This window comes from Gobio gobio (genome assembly GCF_949357685.1).
Source record: "Gobio gobio genome assembly, chromosome: 14".
Lineage (NCBI taxonomy): Eukaryota > Metazoa > Chordata > Actinopteri > Cypriniformes > Gobionidae > Gobio > Gobio gobio.
The window spans coordinates 42,366,789-42,384,991 of NC_137107.1; the positions used below are offsets into that span (position 1 = coordinate 42,366,789).

Sequence of the window (18,203 nt, forward strand, 5' to 3'; positions counted from 1 at the left end):
TAAATGTTAGTACATTAAGGCCATCTAATATAAAGTGGGTCCCATTTTTTAAAATCTGGGATGTCGGATTCGGCCAGGTAAGGAGGGAGATCATTCCAGCTTTAAGGAATGTCTTAAAGGTCAGAGATTACAAGGACTAGAACACGATGTCTCTGGCCTGTGGGCTTTTATCCAGATTATTCCTGTTTCAGGTTCTGTTACGTATCCGCTTTGGCCTGCAGCACTTTGACCTCGTGGGTGACTCGGAAAGGTTTATTTTTTAATCTGGATTCAGAGAATTATTGGTCATTTCTTAAATGCATTCATACAAAAGTACAAATCAATTTTTAAAAATCCATATCTTTACAACGAATATGCATATGTGTGCAACATTTCTAAATCCTACAAAATAAGTGTAATTTCTGTGCAGTGAACAATGTTATCATGTCATCATATAAAAGCTCATTTGAAAGCATCACACCATGAGAATGAGTTTTAATAATTGCTTTAATTTGCCCATCGCCTCACAGTGCTACATGATTCCCTTTTACAGAACAGTGATCAACTGTTAATCTCATTATTGCCTGTAGCGTCATCATTATAATCAGAGAGTAAGACAGCTTCCAGAAGAGGACAGAAGGACAATAAATACATCTCAATAGATAAAAAAACCCCCAAAAAAACAGAGCGGTGCATCTAAAAGAAATGATTTATGAAAACGTCATCTTGCATATGCATCTCGCTACAACAGTTTAGTCCTTGAAAATGCAATTTGATACAATCAAAAGAAATGGAAGACATTATTGATGATGAGATAATGATGATCAACAGACCTATGTACAAACACTGAGCTGTGTCTCTATATTCAAGTTTTAACGACTGTGGATTTAATATATACGTTGTCATTGTTCAAAAATATTCTACACCCGATTTGCCTACTGAAATATCTTCGTGCTGAACGTAAGAGAAAATGATCCGTCTTCATGGCAGCATTTAAGTTCTCACACACAAAAACAAGGACATGTGTGTGTTGCTGTCACTTTGGTGCAGCTGTTCCACATTAAAATCGCATTATTAAGTCCTTACACCTCTCATCTCAGTATAAAAGACGTCTCTATCTACAGCATTACTTCTTTTTAAAAAAAGTACAATAAAAATATCCAGATAATAAAATCACCATAAATCAACTGCTTCATCATAGTAAATACATCGAACGCAATCACATTGAAAGTGTCCGCCCTGTTGTGGATCGTCATTTATGAACGAAGAAACAGATCTCGAGATCACAAAAGGGCAGAGGGAATTTCGTAGACAGAAGAATGTTGAAGAGGCATCCAGCGCGGTGGCCACTCTTCCGGTCACGTGACTTTAAGATCGACATCCGTAACATACTGCATAGAGAAATGCTTCACTCAAAGTGCCTGGCACCTACAGTCCATTATAAGAGGTAGAACTAGAAAAGGACATTCATATCGAGTGTTTCCCACTTTTTGAAGTGTCTTCTTAAGCACAGGAAAGATTTAAGTAGGCTAATTGTGTCATCTAAATTTCCCTCATTGGGATGAATAGTTGCGCCCACAATTGTGGTTCAGTAATATACGCTTAAACACGTTTCTAAAGTTCTACGTTTTCGAACAAAAAATAAAGTATCAAAGAGAACGGAGACACTAATACGAATTTGTTCAATGACAATGTGTTTAAAATTTGATCTAATGTGCTCACTTGAATGAAGTGCAGTTATTTGGCCAAAAGAAAAACTCAAACTGCAATTGATTTGATGCAACTGGATTCTACATGACTGATTATGTCATGTTTTCCGTTTAATAAAATATTATTCTGAATTTATTGGAACCAAAATCAGTCTGGACCCACAACCTAAAACTAAATCGATAGCAAAAATACTTTTTTTCCAACAGTAGGCGAATGCTACCAAAATGTCAGGAGGACATATTAAAAAACATGAATTAAATAAAGTTATACTCTTTTTGAGTTTGTGCAGCTACGGTTGTAGTGTTGAAATGACACGTGTCCATTCATTTGGACTTTAAAAAGAAACATTCAGCAAAGTTTTGTTTAGCCGAATGACTAAACCATCATCTGGATCTAAACGTGTGTGTGTGTGTGTGTGTGTGTGAAAGTGTTTTCACAAGTGTTTAAAGGGACGTTTCGGAGGTTGGAGTCTTCCAGAAGAATTTGTTGTTGTCCGAGGCCAAATCGATTCTGATCTGAGGCACCATCTTCTTAAAAGGGTTTAAATCCTGACTAGGAGAAAGTGAAAGAAAGAAAGCTGTTAGATATTTCAAAACACACAGCCTTGCATACACATGTGAACTCATAGACATGCATTATTTATGATGCTTATTGACTGTTTTAGCACAATTAAGACTAAAATCATATGGTAAAGCTGGTCCCACCAGACAGACCAGCACTAACCACCATAAACCAGCCTGAGCCAACCTGAAATTCATGCTGAACTAAGCTGGGTAAATAATTATAGACATGCATGTGCACACAGGTTCAGTGACTCATGTACAGCTATCTTTGTGAGGAAATTCATTGACACAATCAGGGCTTGACATTAACTTTTTTGCTCAGCAGCCACTGTGGCTAGGGGTTTTCAAAAGTTACTAGCCACTCAGCATTTTCACTGGCCACAATTTTACTGCTTGGAAATTACATTTTATATGATTAAAGTTGACTTTGGCATGCTTAAATTACTTGATTTTGAGTCATTTTACTTGATTTAGAAGATTTAAAACCCTTTCAAACGTTCAATGCAGAGTGACCACCCAAATCATATACAGTGTATATGTAGAAATTTTATATAGAGTTATTTTTGTTAGGCTACATAAAAGAACAAAGAAGCAAATTACAAAAACAATAGTACATTTATTTAACACCTGTAGTTGTTTGATTAACATAAATGACATTGTAACGAGTATGAATACAGTGTGGTCCCTTTAAGAGTGCGTGCTCCCTCGAGCACCCATGTGTGCGGATTATTTTCTGTTGCTAACATTTAGTTATTTTGTTTTATTAAAGGGTTAGTTCACCCAAAAATGAAAATTCTGTCATTAAATTACTCACCCTCATGTCGTTCGACACCCGTAAGACCTCCGTTCATATTCGGAACACAAATGAAGATATTTTTGTTGAAAGCTGATGGCTGAGAAAGGCTTCAGAAAGGCCTCCATTGGCATTCAGTACATTTACACTCCCAAGACCCATAAAAGGCACTTAAAACGTCGTTACAAAGTCCATCTCACCACAGTGGCTCTACAATAATTTTACGATGCGACGACAATAGTTTTTGTGCGCAAAAAAAATCTAAATAACACCTTTATCCAACTTGTTCTTGTCTTCCGTGTGTGCCTCCACGACGCATACGCAAGAATATGACGCAGATCCGGCGTTCGGACACATGACCCAGAAGCGATTTGTTTACAAGCAGAGGAAGACGCGCGTATCTAAGCTGTTGAATTCTACATTGATCGTGCTTTAGGTCTCGGCGTAGTTCTCAAAATGGGGTTAAAGTGTGCAATTCATGGATTCCCGAACCCCGGCGCTACGTCATATTCTCGCGCATGCGTCGTGGAGGCAAACACGGAAGACAAGAAGAGGTTGAATAAAGTCGTTATTTTGATTTTTTTTGCGCACAAAAACTATTGTCGTTGCATCGTAAAATTTATTGTAGAGTCACTGTGGTGAGATGGACTTTGTAACGACGTTTTAAGTGCCTTTTATGGGTCTTGGGAGAGTAAATGTACTGAATGCCAATGGAGGCCTATCTGAAGCCTTTCTCAGCCATCAGCTTTCAACAAAAATATCTTCATTTGTGTTCTGAAGATGAACGGAGGTCTTACGGGTGTCGATCGACATGAGGGTGAGTAATTAATGACAGAATTTTCATTTTTGGGTGAACTAACCCTTTAAGTAATGCTGTGGACGAAATGGAGTTTGCGACGCACTCTTGTGAGAGTTTTGCAGGGAATAAAGTGTGAGCTGTTTAATGTTGATCGCCTCCGTGTTTGCATCTCCAGTTACGTTAAAGGATTAGTTCACTTTTAAATAAACTTTTGCTGATAATTTACTCACCCCCATGTCATCCAAGATGTCCATGTCTTTCTTTCTGCAGTCGAAAAGAAATTAAGGTTTTGGATGAAAACAGTCCAGGGGTTTAAAGTTTATTTAAAAGTGAACTAATCCTTTAAGTGAGCTATCCCTATTTTCATACGTACACAACGTGTTAAATCGTAATATTCGACACATAGCCAGTTATTACAAACCTGTTTACGTCCACTTAAGCCATAACTGACTGTGTTCATGCGAGATACTCCACACAACGAAAATGTTGACATCTGTGTGCGCATGTATTTGACTATTCAGGCGCACGGAGAACTGATCACGCGTGCGACAGAGAGTGTGCACACTCGAGAGAGCGCTTCTGTTGTGTGTCATTCAGCGCGATTCTGCCTATCCCGCCTTCAGTAACTGCAAGTTAATCGATAAAGAATTATAATTGAATTGTAATATTGTGAATTGTAATATTTTGTTTAACAACGGTCTTGGCATTTAATTTGTCTGTAGGCTGAAATTATATTCAACCCGCCAAAGTGGCTAGTGGGAGTTACCCGCCACAGCTGAAATCGACCCGCATTTGGCGAGTTGGCGGGTGTTAATGTCAAGCCCTGGACACAATGCAATCTCTAGCCCTTTACCTTAACTATCACAACTAAGTGCCTATCCCTTAACCTAACTATAACCTGATCCCTAAAGTCAAGTCTTGACCCTCTAATAGGCTTTTAAAGGGGTCTCAGAAACATCCTCACTTTACTCACTTTGTCCAAGTGCACAAAGATAGTTGTACAAGTACACACACACGTTTCACATTACTGAGGACATTGCATAGACTTCCATTGATTTTATATCAGGTTAATTATATTTTCTAAGGCCTAACCCAAGACCTATAACCTTCCCATCACAGGAACATGTTCAGAACACTATATTTCAACCAAAACATGTTTTGGCCAATTTATAAGCCTTTTTAACTATTAGGACCAGTAAACTGTATATAACTATATAAGTGAGGAAATTTGGCCCTCACAAGTATAGCAAACCTGCATACACACACACACACACACACACACACACACACACACACACACACACACACACACACACACACACACACACACACACACACACACACACACACACACACACACACACACACACACACACACACACACACACACACACACACACACACACACACACACATTGGGTTTCCAAGTTTTATGGGGACTTAGTTTTTGTTTTTATTCCAGACATAATGCTTTTTATACTGTTCAAACTGTATATTCTGTTAACTAACCCTAAACCTACCCATCACAGAAAATGTCCTGCATTTTTACATTTTTTAAAAACATTGCAGTATGATTTATAAGCTGTTGTCCTCATGAGGAGCAAAAAATGTCCCCCACAAGGACAAGGATTTTGGATATTGCCATCTTTGTAGGGTTTACCTCAGGGGTTTTCAAACTTTATAATGCCAAGGACCCCCAAATATGATGAACCTTTGTGAGGGACCCCCTTCCTAAAATTCATCTATTTTTATGTATGAAAAACCTTTAAACTGTTAAGTAGTGACTGATAAATAGTAAGTATGACATTATAAATACAACATATTGTTTCCCAACTTAAATTGGCTATTAATGTTGGATGTATACATTTTTTTTATTAAAAAATGTTTGTATAAGCAATTTTCACAATAAATGTATGTAAGCAGCCTACGTCCTGCATTAAGGATACTGCCTTACATTCCCAGTGAGCGAGATAAAGGGCACTATAGTGAGAAAAACTCACTAGAAAGATGCAAAGCAAACACATACAAATCTGGAATGTATACGACAAGAAAGGAGAGAAACATTTAGAAATGAAATTCTATTTTTGCTTTGTTTTTTATTCTCTGAAATTTTCTGGGGACCCATTAGAACCTTCTGGAGGACCCCTGGGGGTCCCCGGACTCCAGTTTGAAAACCCCTGGTTTACCTGAACCACACACACACACACATTTACTCAGTTTCGCTATATTTGTGGGGACTCTCCATAGACATAATGGTTTTTATACTGTACAAACTGTATATTCTCTCCCCTTACCCTAACACTTCCCCTAAACCTACCCATCACACAAAACTTTCTGCATTTTTACATTTTCAAAAAAACATAATTTAGTATGTTTATTAATTCACACACACACACACACACACACACACACACACACACACACACACACACACACACACACACACACACACACACACACACACACACACACACACACACACACACACACACACACACACACACACACACACACACACACACACACACACACACACAGACACACTTACCTTGACATAGTCTTGGAAAGGAAAAAGTGCTTTTCATCAGTAGGGAGTGAGGAAGGACATGGGCTTATTTCCTATAAGAAACAAACAGATGTCGAGTTAATATACATATACACACCTGTCCGATGATCAAATCTCAGAGGGTTCATATAAAGGGGCTACGATGCAGCTGAAAAGGACTTGATTGGTTAGTGGTTAGAATAAAAAGAGATAGTGGAGAACAGGATATTCTGATTCACAGCCCATCCAGATAAAGTCAACATGAGACTGTTTGCAACCCAATTTACTTCTGTAATGTGAGACACTTCTGAGTGAAAGCAGGACATTCAAAAAACAAAAAAAGATTACATTTTAGCCATCGGGATTATCGCAGCTTATTTTTTTGTCAGATATGCATGTGAATCAACAAAAACGTGGTAACATTTTTGTGGTATTGGAGTCGGTAAGATTTTCTTGAAAAAGCCTGCATTTATTTGATCAAAAATACAGTAAAAACAGTAATATTGTGAAATATTATTACAATTTAAAATAACTGTTTTCCGTTTGAATATGTTTTTAAAAAGTAATTTATTCCTGTGATCAAAGCTGAATTTTCAGCATCATAACTCCAGTCTTCAGTGTCACGTGATCCTACAGAAATCACTCTAATATGAGGATTTGCTGCTCAAGAAACATTTATTATTATTATCAATGTTGAAAACTGTTGTGCTGGAAAATGCGAGATATGTTTTTCAGCTTTGATTTTCCAGCATTTATTTGATATGGAAATCGTTTGTAACATTATAAGTGCATTTACTGCCACTTTCGACCAGTTTAATGCATCCTTGATGACTAAAAGTCCTCATTTCCCTAAACGTTTGAACAGTAGTGTCCAAGGGGCGTTGATGGTTGTGAATACAGCAGGGATTGTTTGATCAAATATCGCCCATTGTTTCTTCCAAAAAACTACAAAAGAATCATCAATGCAACCGTTACGGACCTGAAATTGGTAATCATTAAATTCCACATAATTCCCATCCCTATAGACCAGAATAAACCCAGGTGCTTAGAAATATGACTTCAGACGAAAACTGGTTTCAAAGTCATTTTGATGAAAGATTATGGAAATGAATCACGCACGAAGAGACCAGGAACATGTATTGAGAAAGTAAATAGGGCTCATTTCGACTGCATGTTGACTTTATTAATACACACACACACAAAGTTGCACTATAGTGATTAAGCATTTGTTATCTGTTAAGAGCGGATTATTGATCCACACAGAGCAGGAAACCAAGCAACACCATAAACAAAGAGAAAGACGGGATTTAGAGATGTTTTCTGGAGAAATCACGAAGGAGTGTGTGACGACAGCGAGAAGAGGGGAGGGAAAAGCCATCATTACAGTTGTTAGTAACAGGCCAGAGTGACGGCTGGAACCCCTGCGCGAGGTCGAGGGAAACCCTGTGTGTTTACTCACTGTCTGAGGGCTTCTCCCCCAGCACTGGATCCTGTTCCATGGTCTCCATGGAGATCTTTATGCTGGGAACATTCTCAATGGCTGGAAAATCCGACTGTGAACGCAGGGGTGGGATATTCTTACCACTGGAGTTTTACAGTAACGCGTTCTAAACACCCACACACACACACACACACAAAGAGATTCCACTCACGTCGTTCATGTCACTGTCGATGCTTCCTTTCTTTTTCTTCTTCTTCTTCTCATCCTCCTTCTTCTTCTTGTCTTTCTCGGGCATGACGTCATCCAGGTAACCGAGATCGTGCTGCGAGAACACATAATCCATGGCCTTTCTCACCGCGACCAATGCGAGAATCTGGAAAACCAACAGAGCGTCTCAGACAGAGAACCAGTTGACTGAGTGCAGTTCATGGAGGTACTGCATGCAGTTTTTGCCTTTGCAAATCAAATGCTCACCATGACGGGAAAGATGATGGCTGCTACCGTTGACTTCAGGATCCACAGGAGGGCCAAACAGAGCACCTTCGCACAGAACACACACACTCATGATGCTTATACAGCACTAAAGCTATAGATCTGAGCCTTGTACGAGGATGTGACCACACACACCTGTAAGAAGGTGAAGAAGTGAACCCGTCTGAGAGGTACGTGCCTCAGGTAGATCAGATCTGGTTGGTGTTTTGCTGGCATCAACAAGAGCTGCAGACGATCCATAAACTACAAACACACACACACAAAATGTATTCATAGTTTATTCAGAGGCAGACAACCTGTTCCCAAAAAAAAAAAAAAAATCCAATTTTTAAAGATAAATATAATATACATATATATTTTGAATGATTTATATTTATTCTTTAATTTACTTTAAAATAATTATTAAAATTAAATTAATTATTTTATATTTAAATTATATTAAATGTATTTTGTAACATTTAAATATTATATAATTTAATTAAAAATTATTTTAAATAACTATACCAATTTTGAATTACTGTATTTTTTTCTTTAAAAAAAATAGTATTTATGTTTTTAGATTTTTTTATATACATTTTTAATATATATATATATATATATATATATATATATATATATATATATATATATATATATATATAAATTACATACTATATAATTTAAATAAAAGTATATTAAATAATTATATATATATATATATATATATATATATATATATATATATATATATATATATATATATATATATATATATATATATATATATATATATATATATATATATAGTGAATATATATATGTATAATTTTAAAATGTACTTTTCTTTTAAAATAGAATATATATTTTCAATAATTTTTATTGAATAAAAATATATATTCAATTTTGACTATTTATAAGAAAAATAAATATAAAAATTATATATATGATAAATAAATATTAAAATTATAAAAAATATATATATATATATATTACGTATTATATAATTTAAATACAAGTATATTAAATAATTATATATATAAAGTGTATGTATATATATATATATATATATATATATATATATATATATATATATATATATATATATATATATATATATATATTTCTTTTTTTAAATAATTTTAATATTTACTTTTCTTTTAAAATGGAACATATTTTCAATAATTTTGTATTTAACTAAAATGTATATATTCAATTTTGTCTATGTAATATAAGAAAACTAAATATTAAAATTATATATTTATATATATATATATATATATATATATATATGATAAATAAATATAAAAAGTATTTTATATATATATATATATATATATATATATATATATATATATATATATATATATATATATATATATATATATATATATAATCATTTAAAATAATTTGATTTCAATATATAATATGTAAATGTTAAAAATATATATTTAATAGATAAAATAAAATTAAAATGCAAACCCTATTGCGACATGCTCTGTTTTTAGTATGTTGCTATGTTGTTGCCAACAACTTATGTATTAATGTTTAACAGCAAGCAAACATTTTGATGCACATATCTGTCCTCAAGGTTTAGCCAGGCGTATTACTCCATGAAAATCCTGACTATGCCTGACTTATTCCGACTTTCCTGAACTCGGATCAAGTTCTGGAATCGGTCGGGTTCCCAGGCTCCAAGCGGAGATCAGGTAGTCAGCAGGATTAGGGTCTTTTTCTGCTAAACTGTAACATGACACTCGTTGAGCTGCATGAACTCACCTGAACGCCATTGAGAGAGGCGACGCCCATGTAGAGGAATACGCCGTACAGGACGGGCATAGGAATGAACTGCAGAGATCAAACAAAACACAGTCTATATGAGCATTAGTTAAATAATACTGCTGTTATTTGTCTTCAAACATATAAAGCAATATTGTACACGCAAACAGAATCAAAGTTTACGCGAAGACAAAAAGCTCTATCCACCAAACACACCCTGAATCCTAACCTTGTCATCAACATAATATGCTCCAAAGGAGGAGATTTGTGCAAAGCAAACAATTTATAGTGAAATACAGGAATGAAAGCCTCTGTCTCATCTCGCATCCTGGAGTTTTTTCCCATTCAGAGGTCAATATGCTTTTTACCAAGCTGTGATGTTTACAAAGTAAATGTCCAGCAGGGGGCAGTAACTGCACTATTCACACAAAAAAAAACATGGTATAATGGGGTTTTGGACAAAATTATACCATGGTTTACCAACTATACAAATAATGGTACCAATTATACCATTGGAGTACCAACCTAAAACATATAAGATGCTATTATCAACATAATACTTTGGTATATACTGTACATTGGTACTGGAAACCACATTTGACGGTGGTACGTACAGGAATTTTAAAGTACTGCTATGGAACATATTTTCTGTGCATGCAAACATCATTATATCAAACATTACATATTAATCATACCATTATTTATGATCAATAAGATATTAAATAGCAAAAAGGAAGTACCATGGTGCTTTTTTATTAGTTATGACACTCAAGAATCAACTTCTTAAATAGAATTTAGAAATAAAACTTCAGTTTCATGGAGATCTGGATAAGGACATGAGTTATATAACCCCAATTTATAGGGTTTATTTATTCACTTCAAATTACTAGAATTGCTTAAAATACCCTAAATAAATATTTTGTAGACACAATTAGTATTTTCTCAAATATTCTTTAGTTTACATCACAGCTATGAATCATGATTTGCTTCCTGATATTCCGTGCCAGGGTCATGAGTCATTCATATTTGTGGTCTGTTTTCCCAGAAGAGAAAGAAACTGATAAATATGTACATATCTGTTAAAAAAGTGTGTTTTGTCAACTTTTTGCAGTACACATGAACTCAAAACACACATGCATGAAAAACCATAAAAGGCTATTTTCCATTTCACATGGCTTTTTTTTAACATTCCCTCTAATTCTGTTAGACAAAGATAAGAATCAGTGTGTGAAAAGACAGTATAGATAGATTTTACGAAAAGTAAAAGTTCAAACCTTCAGAACGGGGGCCATGAAAACCGACAGCCCCGTCAAAATAAACACCATTATTCCCGTGACTCTCTGCTCTCTGCAGGAGAAAGAATCGACAAAACCAGCATGAGCCACAGTCATGTCAACGTCAACTCAATCTAGATGATGTTAGATTATGCTATGTGACACAATAAAGCAATATATGATTTATCAGATATTTTATTTGAGATATTCTGTCCTTTTGAGATTATTAGCAACTGTAAATGTCTGCTTGGCCGACAAAACGGAAGTGTAACTTCCTCCTTGTGATATCCACTTTTTTGCAGATATCCTCTGTGTAAAAATGCATATCGCTCAGAAACTTCACTGCAAAAAATTATTTTATTTCTCAATATTTTTGTCTTGTTTTCCAGTACAAATAAACATTCTTAAATCAAGAGACATTTACTTGAGAAGCAAAATGACTTATTCAGAAAGTCAAGCTTAAAACAAGACCAATATTCTTGTTTTTACCTTTTAATTAAGTACATTTTATTGTGTTTTAAAGGTGCACTATGTAACTTCTCCGTCCGCTAGAGGTCGCCTATTCAAAACAAAGGCGTAGTTTGATGACGCCAAGTTTGAGCGCAGAATCTTGGGACATGTGGTCTTCACCTCACAGCCGGTGGAAAAGAATCGGGATATGACTCCAGCAGAAATCATGTTCATAGATGATTATTAATGTTACTGTAGTGTGAAGAGCATTGTGGAGCTGAGCAAGGCCGCTGGAGCGATTGTTAATAAGATGAATTCAACACTCGCCTTGCAAGCAGTGGGACTTTTATTATGGCATAGTCGCTGGCGGGACTTTTATTATGCCACAGTCGCCATTTCCGCTTTTCCGGTCATGAGTATGAGGTAACGCAGCTCTGTTTATCATATTAGATACATCTGAGTGTGTTGAAAATATGACGTTACTCTGTGCGTTCACTCGGTGGCTGCTTTGACACTTGTTCACACTGCAGAGAGAGTAAAGCGTTTCTGCAAAATAAAACCGGAAACCGAGGGGAACGCAGATATGAACGCAGATACGCATCGACAGGTGACGTCCTCACACGTCCCGGTTCCTTGGTTAAAATAGCAATTTTCGCACGATTTACAAATAGTTGGAAACATTTGGGATATTGTAAGTACACAACTGAACAAAATATATAACACTGGCCTAGTGGTTTTTGGATATTTTACTGGTTTTTTTTTTACATAATGCACCTTTAAGCATAAACTTTGTTATTAGTGTTATTTTAGTATCTATTATACTATTAATTCATATTTTGAAATTAGTTTTTTTATTTTAATTTTAGTCATTTTGTTGTGTTTTTGTCATTTTTATAATGACAGTGTACAAAAATATCTATATAGTATTTTATGAATTTTAATTTTAGCTTTAGCTTTAATTAGTACATCAAGTTAAACTAAATGAAAATGACAAATGTTGCTTAGCAAATAGCTGTGTTTTTATATTATATTATTTTATTTTATTGCAAGCAACAAAAATATTTTATAGTTTTAGTTTCATTTAACTATAATAACACTGATTTTGAAGCTTTGTTCAGAAAAGTACATGTAAATGTATCTTGATTTAGAAATTTTTAGATATTTGTTATTGAAAACAAGACAAAAATACTAGGCAAGAAAATCTTTTTTTGCAATATACAAGGCAAGATATTTTGCTGGTTGTTTGGATACTGTTTTGTCACACTGTGCTCCGTAGCTCTGCCCTCAGCAAAATCTCATTGGTCAAAACAACTGTTCCACATAAGTTGTGATTGGTCTTATTTTAGAAAGGACTTAGTAGGACAGACACAAGATGATGCTGTAATCATGTTTGCCTGGTTAAAATACTGTGTACAATGATTTAAAGGGGCTACAAAATGTACACATTTTCATGTATTAATCGTTTTTTTGTCTTTGAAGTTGTCTATGAAAGCCTGTAGACAGGTTTTTATGTTGTTTTTAGGACGTTTTTGCAGGGAAAATCAAAAGTATGCAATGTTTACATGCGCTTCCAAGAGCCTCTCTTTCGTTCCAAGATACACAAAACGTTTATACTATGATCAGATATGATGCTTATGATCAGATGCTTTCTTAACTGCTGTTTTCTCACCACTGTCATTTTGTTGTGTGTTTATTTTGTTATTGAGAGGAAAGCGCGGAGCACATTTAACATTTTTCATCTAAACGTGAAACTCTCAGGCAGCGTGGACGGAGTCTGGATGTTCGTTAATAGTACATCGCTGCAATTTATTTCCAACTTTTTACCCCTAAGCGAAGAGAGAAAAAGAACTTTGCTGAGAGAATATCGGGGCATTGAATCACGTTCAGTTCTCTAGTTAATGGCCACAGGTCTCACTAATAACAAGGGTTTCTGAATTCCACATACAGCCCCTATTTCTTGAGCAAGATTAAAATGCACTTTGGCTTTTTCCTTTACCTGACTCCAAGGAATTTGGGCTGTTCCCCAGGCGCTGAGGTCTCCGTTTCCATCTTGATGGAGTCTATGTGGGCGATGGAGATGACGGTCGCCGCTACGTACCAGGGCAGCCCCATGAACGAACACAAAATCATGAGAATCGAGACCCAGAACAGGTCCAGGTGGTACCCAGCTCCCTTCTGCACTCAAATGGGAAAAATAATGTATAATAAATAAGTGGTTTTCAATATTAAACACCGGCTTGTGTTTGAAATCTAATTCTGTCTCGGTAAAACGGTAACAGTGGTTTGCGTGCAATAGGTAGCTCCACGTGCGCCGGTGTAATCCTCTGATGATAATCCCTGATAATATTCCACAACAGTACCTTGAGCTTGTGCTCCTTGCGGTTGACGATGACGGCTGTGATCTGCTGGTCCATGAAGACGAGGATGGTGACCAGGAGAGCAGGTAAGAGCGACACCAGGCACACCCACCAAGGGTTTCCTCCAAATGGTGGAACAAACCAACCACGATGTGGACTCGTCGGCTATTTAGGGTAGAAAACAGGATAATTAGAAATTTATGGACGTAATCTCTGTGGTCTCTGTCATATGATGTTAATCACATACATATATATATATATATATAATAGTAAATACAAATAAACACCCATATATTATCTTACATATTATACTTAATATATATAACTTTAAAATTATATAATATTATAGAAATAATATAATTATATAAATTATTTTTATAAATTATTATAATATATATATATATATATATATATATATATATATATATATATATATATATATATATATATATATATCAATTGAACATTAAATATATTACATTTATATAACATTTAAATTAAATACTTAATATTAAAAACATTTCACATAAACATATACATATAACATTATATGTTATCATATATATGATATTTAAATTATTATATACAAAATATTATGGATATTAGAATATATGTTTTATATATATATACGTATATAATTTAAAAGTAATACAAATGTATGTTATAGTAATTTTAAAGTTACTTTTTTATATATGAATGTATATATATTGTATACATGAATATTAGTTAAAGTTAGTATACAGTATATACATATATTACATATAAAGAAATATATTTAATTATATACTTTTTTTCAGCATGACAAGACAAAATTAGGTGGGTGACACTTTATATTAATAATAATTTATATAGTTTTTAAATAATTTATTTATATAATAAATAATTTTTATAAGTATATTCAAATAGAAATATGAGCATCATAACTCAATTATCTATAGATCTGTTATGCATTATAAACGTATTATGGTTTGCTAACATTACTAATGAAAGTTAATATGAAGTGGACGCTATATTGATTCAGCTAGAGTCGATACAGATGTTTCTGCAACAATACGACCACAGAATTGTGTTTCTGTGTCTGTTTGTGAGAGCACACACACATCAGAGGTTTCAAGTGTCAAACGTCAATGAGCAGTTTGAGGGTATAATATGGCATGATTAAAGGATTACTGTAACATAGATGGGTACTAAAAAGAGATTTAAACCTTTTCAACACACAAATACACACCTTGAATTCACTTGGCACTATTAGTTTGGGCGTATCGACACCAACCAGGGCGTCCACACCACAGAAGATCAAAATGGCGAGAATGATGGCAAAATCACTGATCAGTTTGCGGATCTGCAAAATATGAACAACCATTCAGAAACAAATTCATATTCAGATAATGTACAAATAACATGGGAATTTCAATGGATGGACAGACAGACAGACGGACAGACGGACGGACGGACGGACAGATATAGATAGATAGATAGATAGATAGATAGATAGATAGATAGATAGATAGATAGATAGATAGATAGATAGATAGATAGATAGATAGATAGATAGATAGATAGATAGATAGATAGATAGATAGATAGATAGATAGATAGATAGATAGATAGATAGATAGATAGATAGATAGATAGATAGATAGATAGATAAATGTATAGATAAATGGATGGACAGACAGACAGGCAGACGGATGATAGATAGATAGATAGATAGATAGATAGATAGATAGATAGATAGATAGATAGATAGATAGATAGATAGATAGATAGATAGATAGATAGATAGATAGATAGATAGATAGATAGATAGATAGATAGATAGATAGATAGATAGATAGATAGATAGATAGATAAAGCTCAAATACATCACTACTGACCACAGACTAGAAATGCACAATAGCAGAATTGAAAGTGAAAACTATAATCTTTAAATCTGTAATCTCTAATTAGTGGAGATTAATGGAGATTTACAATGTTTTAATGAGTGCAGATTGGTAATATGCTACAGCATTTTTGTAAGGATCAGTGATGGGCTATTTTCCACTACAGCTGCCAAACCAAAAGTTTAATTCAAAAGCAATGACTTTCAGATTGAAGCTTAAAGTTTGTGTGTGTGTGTGTGTGTGTGTGTGTGTGCAGGTTTTCCTAGTCCTGTGAGAACAAACATCCTCATGAGTACAGTACAACCCCATTAAGATCCTCATTAATGTGTGATGATGACGTGTGTGTGTTTGCGTACCGTGGTTGGGAAAAATCTGCTGGCTTTGAACTTCTTCAGCCCCATGGAGCAGGTGTATGTGCCCAAGAACAGAATGAAGGACATCAGCGTGATATCAGGGACGTATTCACACGCTGGTCCGACCAGCTGACCGCCAAACTCCACACACTCGGAACGGGTCAGCGACGCCCAGGTCGCGTTCAAATGATGCTGCGCAGACACAAGCACAAACAATTATCCTCATTCTTATCTATTAAAAAAAACTATGTTCAATCTGTCAAAGTATATGCTTTGTTCTTTTAGGCTAATAATGGCCGTTTTTAACGTATCTAGTGTGCTGGTGCATTGTGGGTAATTTAATAACACAGAGAGCATTTACCTGTCCAGTGCTGTTCATCAGGGCTTCCATTTTCTCCATGTACAGAGCTGAACTGTTGACTTTTGAAAGAAAAACACAAAATATGAGTTTAGCTTTATATTAAACATGATATTAAACGTCTTATAAAATTAAATAAATCCTTTATATTGTACATAGATACATATACATATATACATATACATATATATATACAATAATAGTAGGCCTAATGATATATATATATATATACTAGTATAGGCTACTAATAATTAAATTATGTATTTTATTACCCACAAATTTCACATTATTATAATGCATAAAGATATTTTACCTTTGAGTTTTGTACTTTAATTCTTTTTTGTTATTTTTCAAATTTATGACAAAATTTGTTGTCATAAATTAAAGGCAATACAATAAATATTACCTAAATATATTGCTATTAAAATTAATAATAATCATTTGTATGTGTGTATATATATATATATATATATATATATATATATATATATATATATATATACAAGTTTGTATCATTATCTTGTCCAGTTTTACAGAAGAATATTTGCATAATTGAACCATAACCAAAATGTACAAATTAATTTATAAAAATGAAAACAAAAGTAACAATTTGTCAATAGGGTAAAAAAAGAAACCTTTAAATATTAAGATATTTTCAGTGAAAACAAGTATTAATATCAATCTGTTACTATTATTTTAATAATATATTAATATTATGTTTTTTTAAAATAATTTTTTTTACAAAAAGACATAAATACTGACAATTTTTTTTTTCTCTCTCTATTAACATAATTATACTTATTAAATCAAACAATTTGTCAAAAAACATTTGGGTAAAAAATAAACTTTTAAATAATAAGATATTTTCTCTGAAAACAAATATTAATGTATTTTTATGATATTAATAAAAAAAGTAATAAATTTTTAAATAATATTTAAAAAAGTACAACAATTACTGATTATGATCTATTTCACACTTTCTATCTCATGTTCTTTTTCACTGATGCATTGTTTCAACATGAAAACAAAAACTAAAAAATAGTGATACTTTAAGTTTAAACAATTTGTCAATAGGGTAAAAAACAAACTTTTAAATAAGATATTTTCTCTAAAATACTACTATTATATTAATATACACTGTCAGAAAAAAAGGTACATTGCTGTCACTGGGGCGGTACCCTAAGGTACATAACAAAAAAGGTACTAATATGTACCTTTAAGGTATTAATATGTACCTTTAAGGTACTAATATGCACTCTTAAAGTACTGATATGTACCTTTTTAGGTACTAAAATGTACCTTTCAGGGGTGAGTAAGGTACAAAGATGTACCTTTTCACTTTTGTACCTTAGGGTACCGCCCCAGTGACAGCCCTGTACCTTTTTTTCTGAGAGTGTATTGTTATTAATAAAAATAAAAAACTTTTAGCACAGAAATGTTCAAGAAGACGA

The 18,203-nt window shown here is 33.8% G+C and overlaps 1 protein-coding gene across 4 annotated transcripts in view; it reads right to left on the reverse strand.

The window, feature by feature from the left end:
• Positions 1–244: 244 nt before the first annotated feature.
• Positions 245–18,203, reverse strand: part of slc4a4b (solute carrier family 4 member 4b) — a 70,451-nt gene continuing 52,492 nt past the window's right edge. For 2 of the 4 annotated variants that reach the window (XM_079835531.1, XM_079835529.1), the window contains 13 exons: positions 16,756–16,814; positions 16,398–16,586; positions 15,387–15,500; positions 14,162–14,323; positions 13,798–13,976; positions 11,352–11,424; positions 10,078–10,146; positions 8,458–8,565; positions 8,305–8,370; positions 8,042–8,203; positions 7,849–7,942; positions 6,393–6,463; positions 245–2,241 (listed from right to left, as the gene is read on the reverse strand). In XM_079835531.1, the coding sequence (XP_079691657.1) occupies positions 6,429–6,463; positions 7,849–7,942; positions 8,042–8,203; positions 8,305–8,370; positions 8,458–8,565; positions 10,078–10,146; positions 11,352–11,424; positions 13,798–13,976; positions 14,162–14,323; positions 15,387–15,500; positions 16,398–16,586; positions 16,756–16,814 (1,310 nt within the window). In that variant the 3' untranslated portion in view covers positions 245–2,241; positions 6,393–6,428. The remainder of the gene's footprint in view (positions 2,242–6,392; positions 6,464–7,848; positions 7,943–8,041; positions 8,204–8,304; positions 8,371–8,457; positions 8,566–10,077; positions 10,147–11,351; positions 11,425–13,797; positions 13,977–14,161; positions 14,324–15,386; positions 15,501–16,397; positions 16,587–16,755; positions 16,815–18,203) is intronic. The other 2 variants (XM_079835530.1, XM_079835528.1) reach the window with 2 other exon arrangements.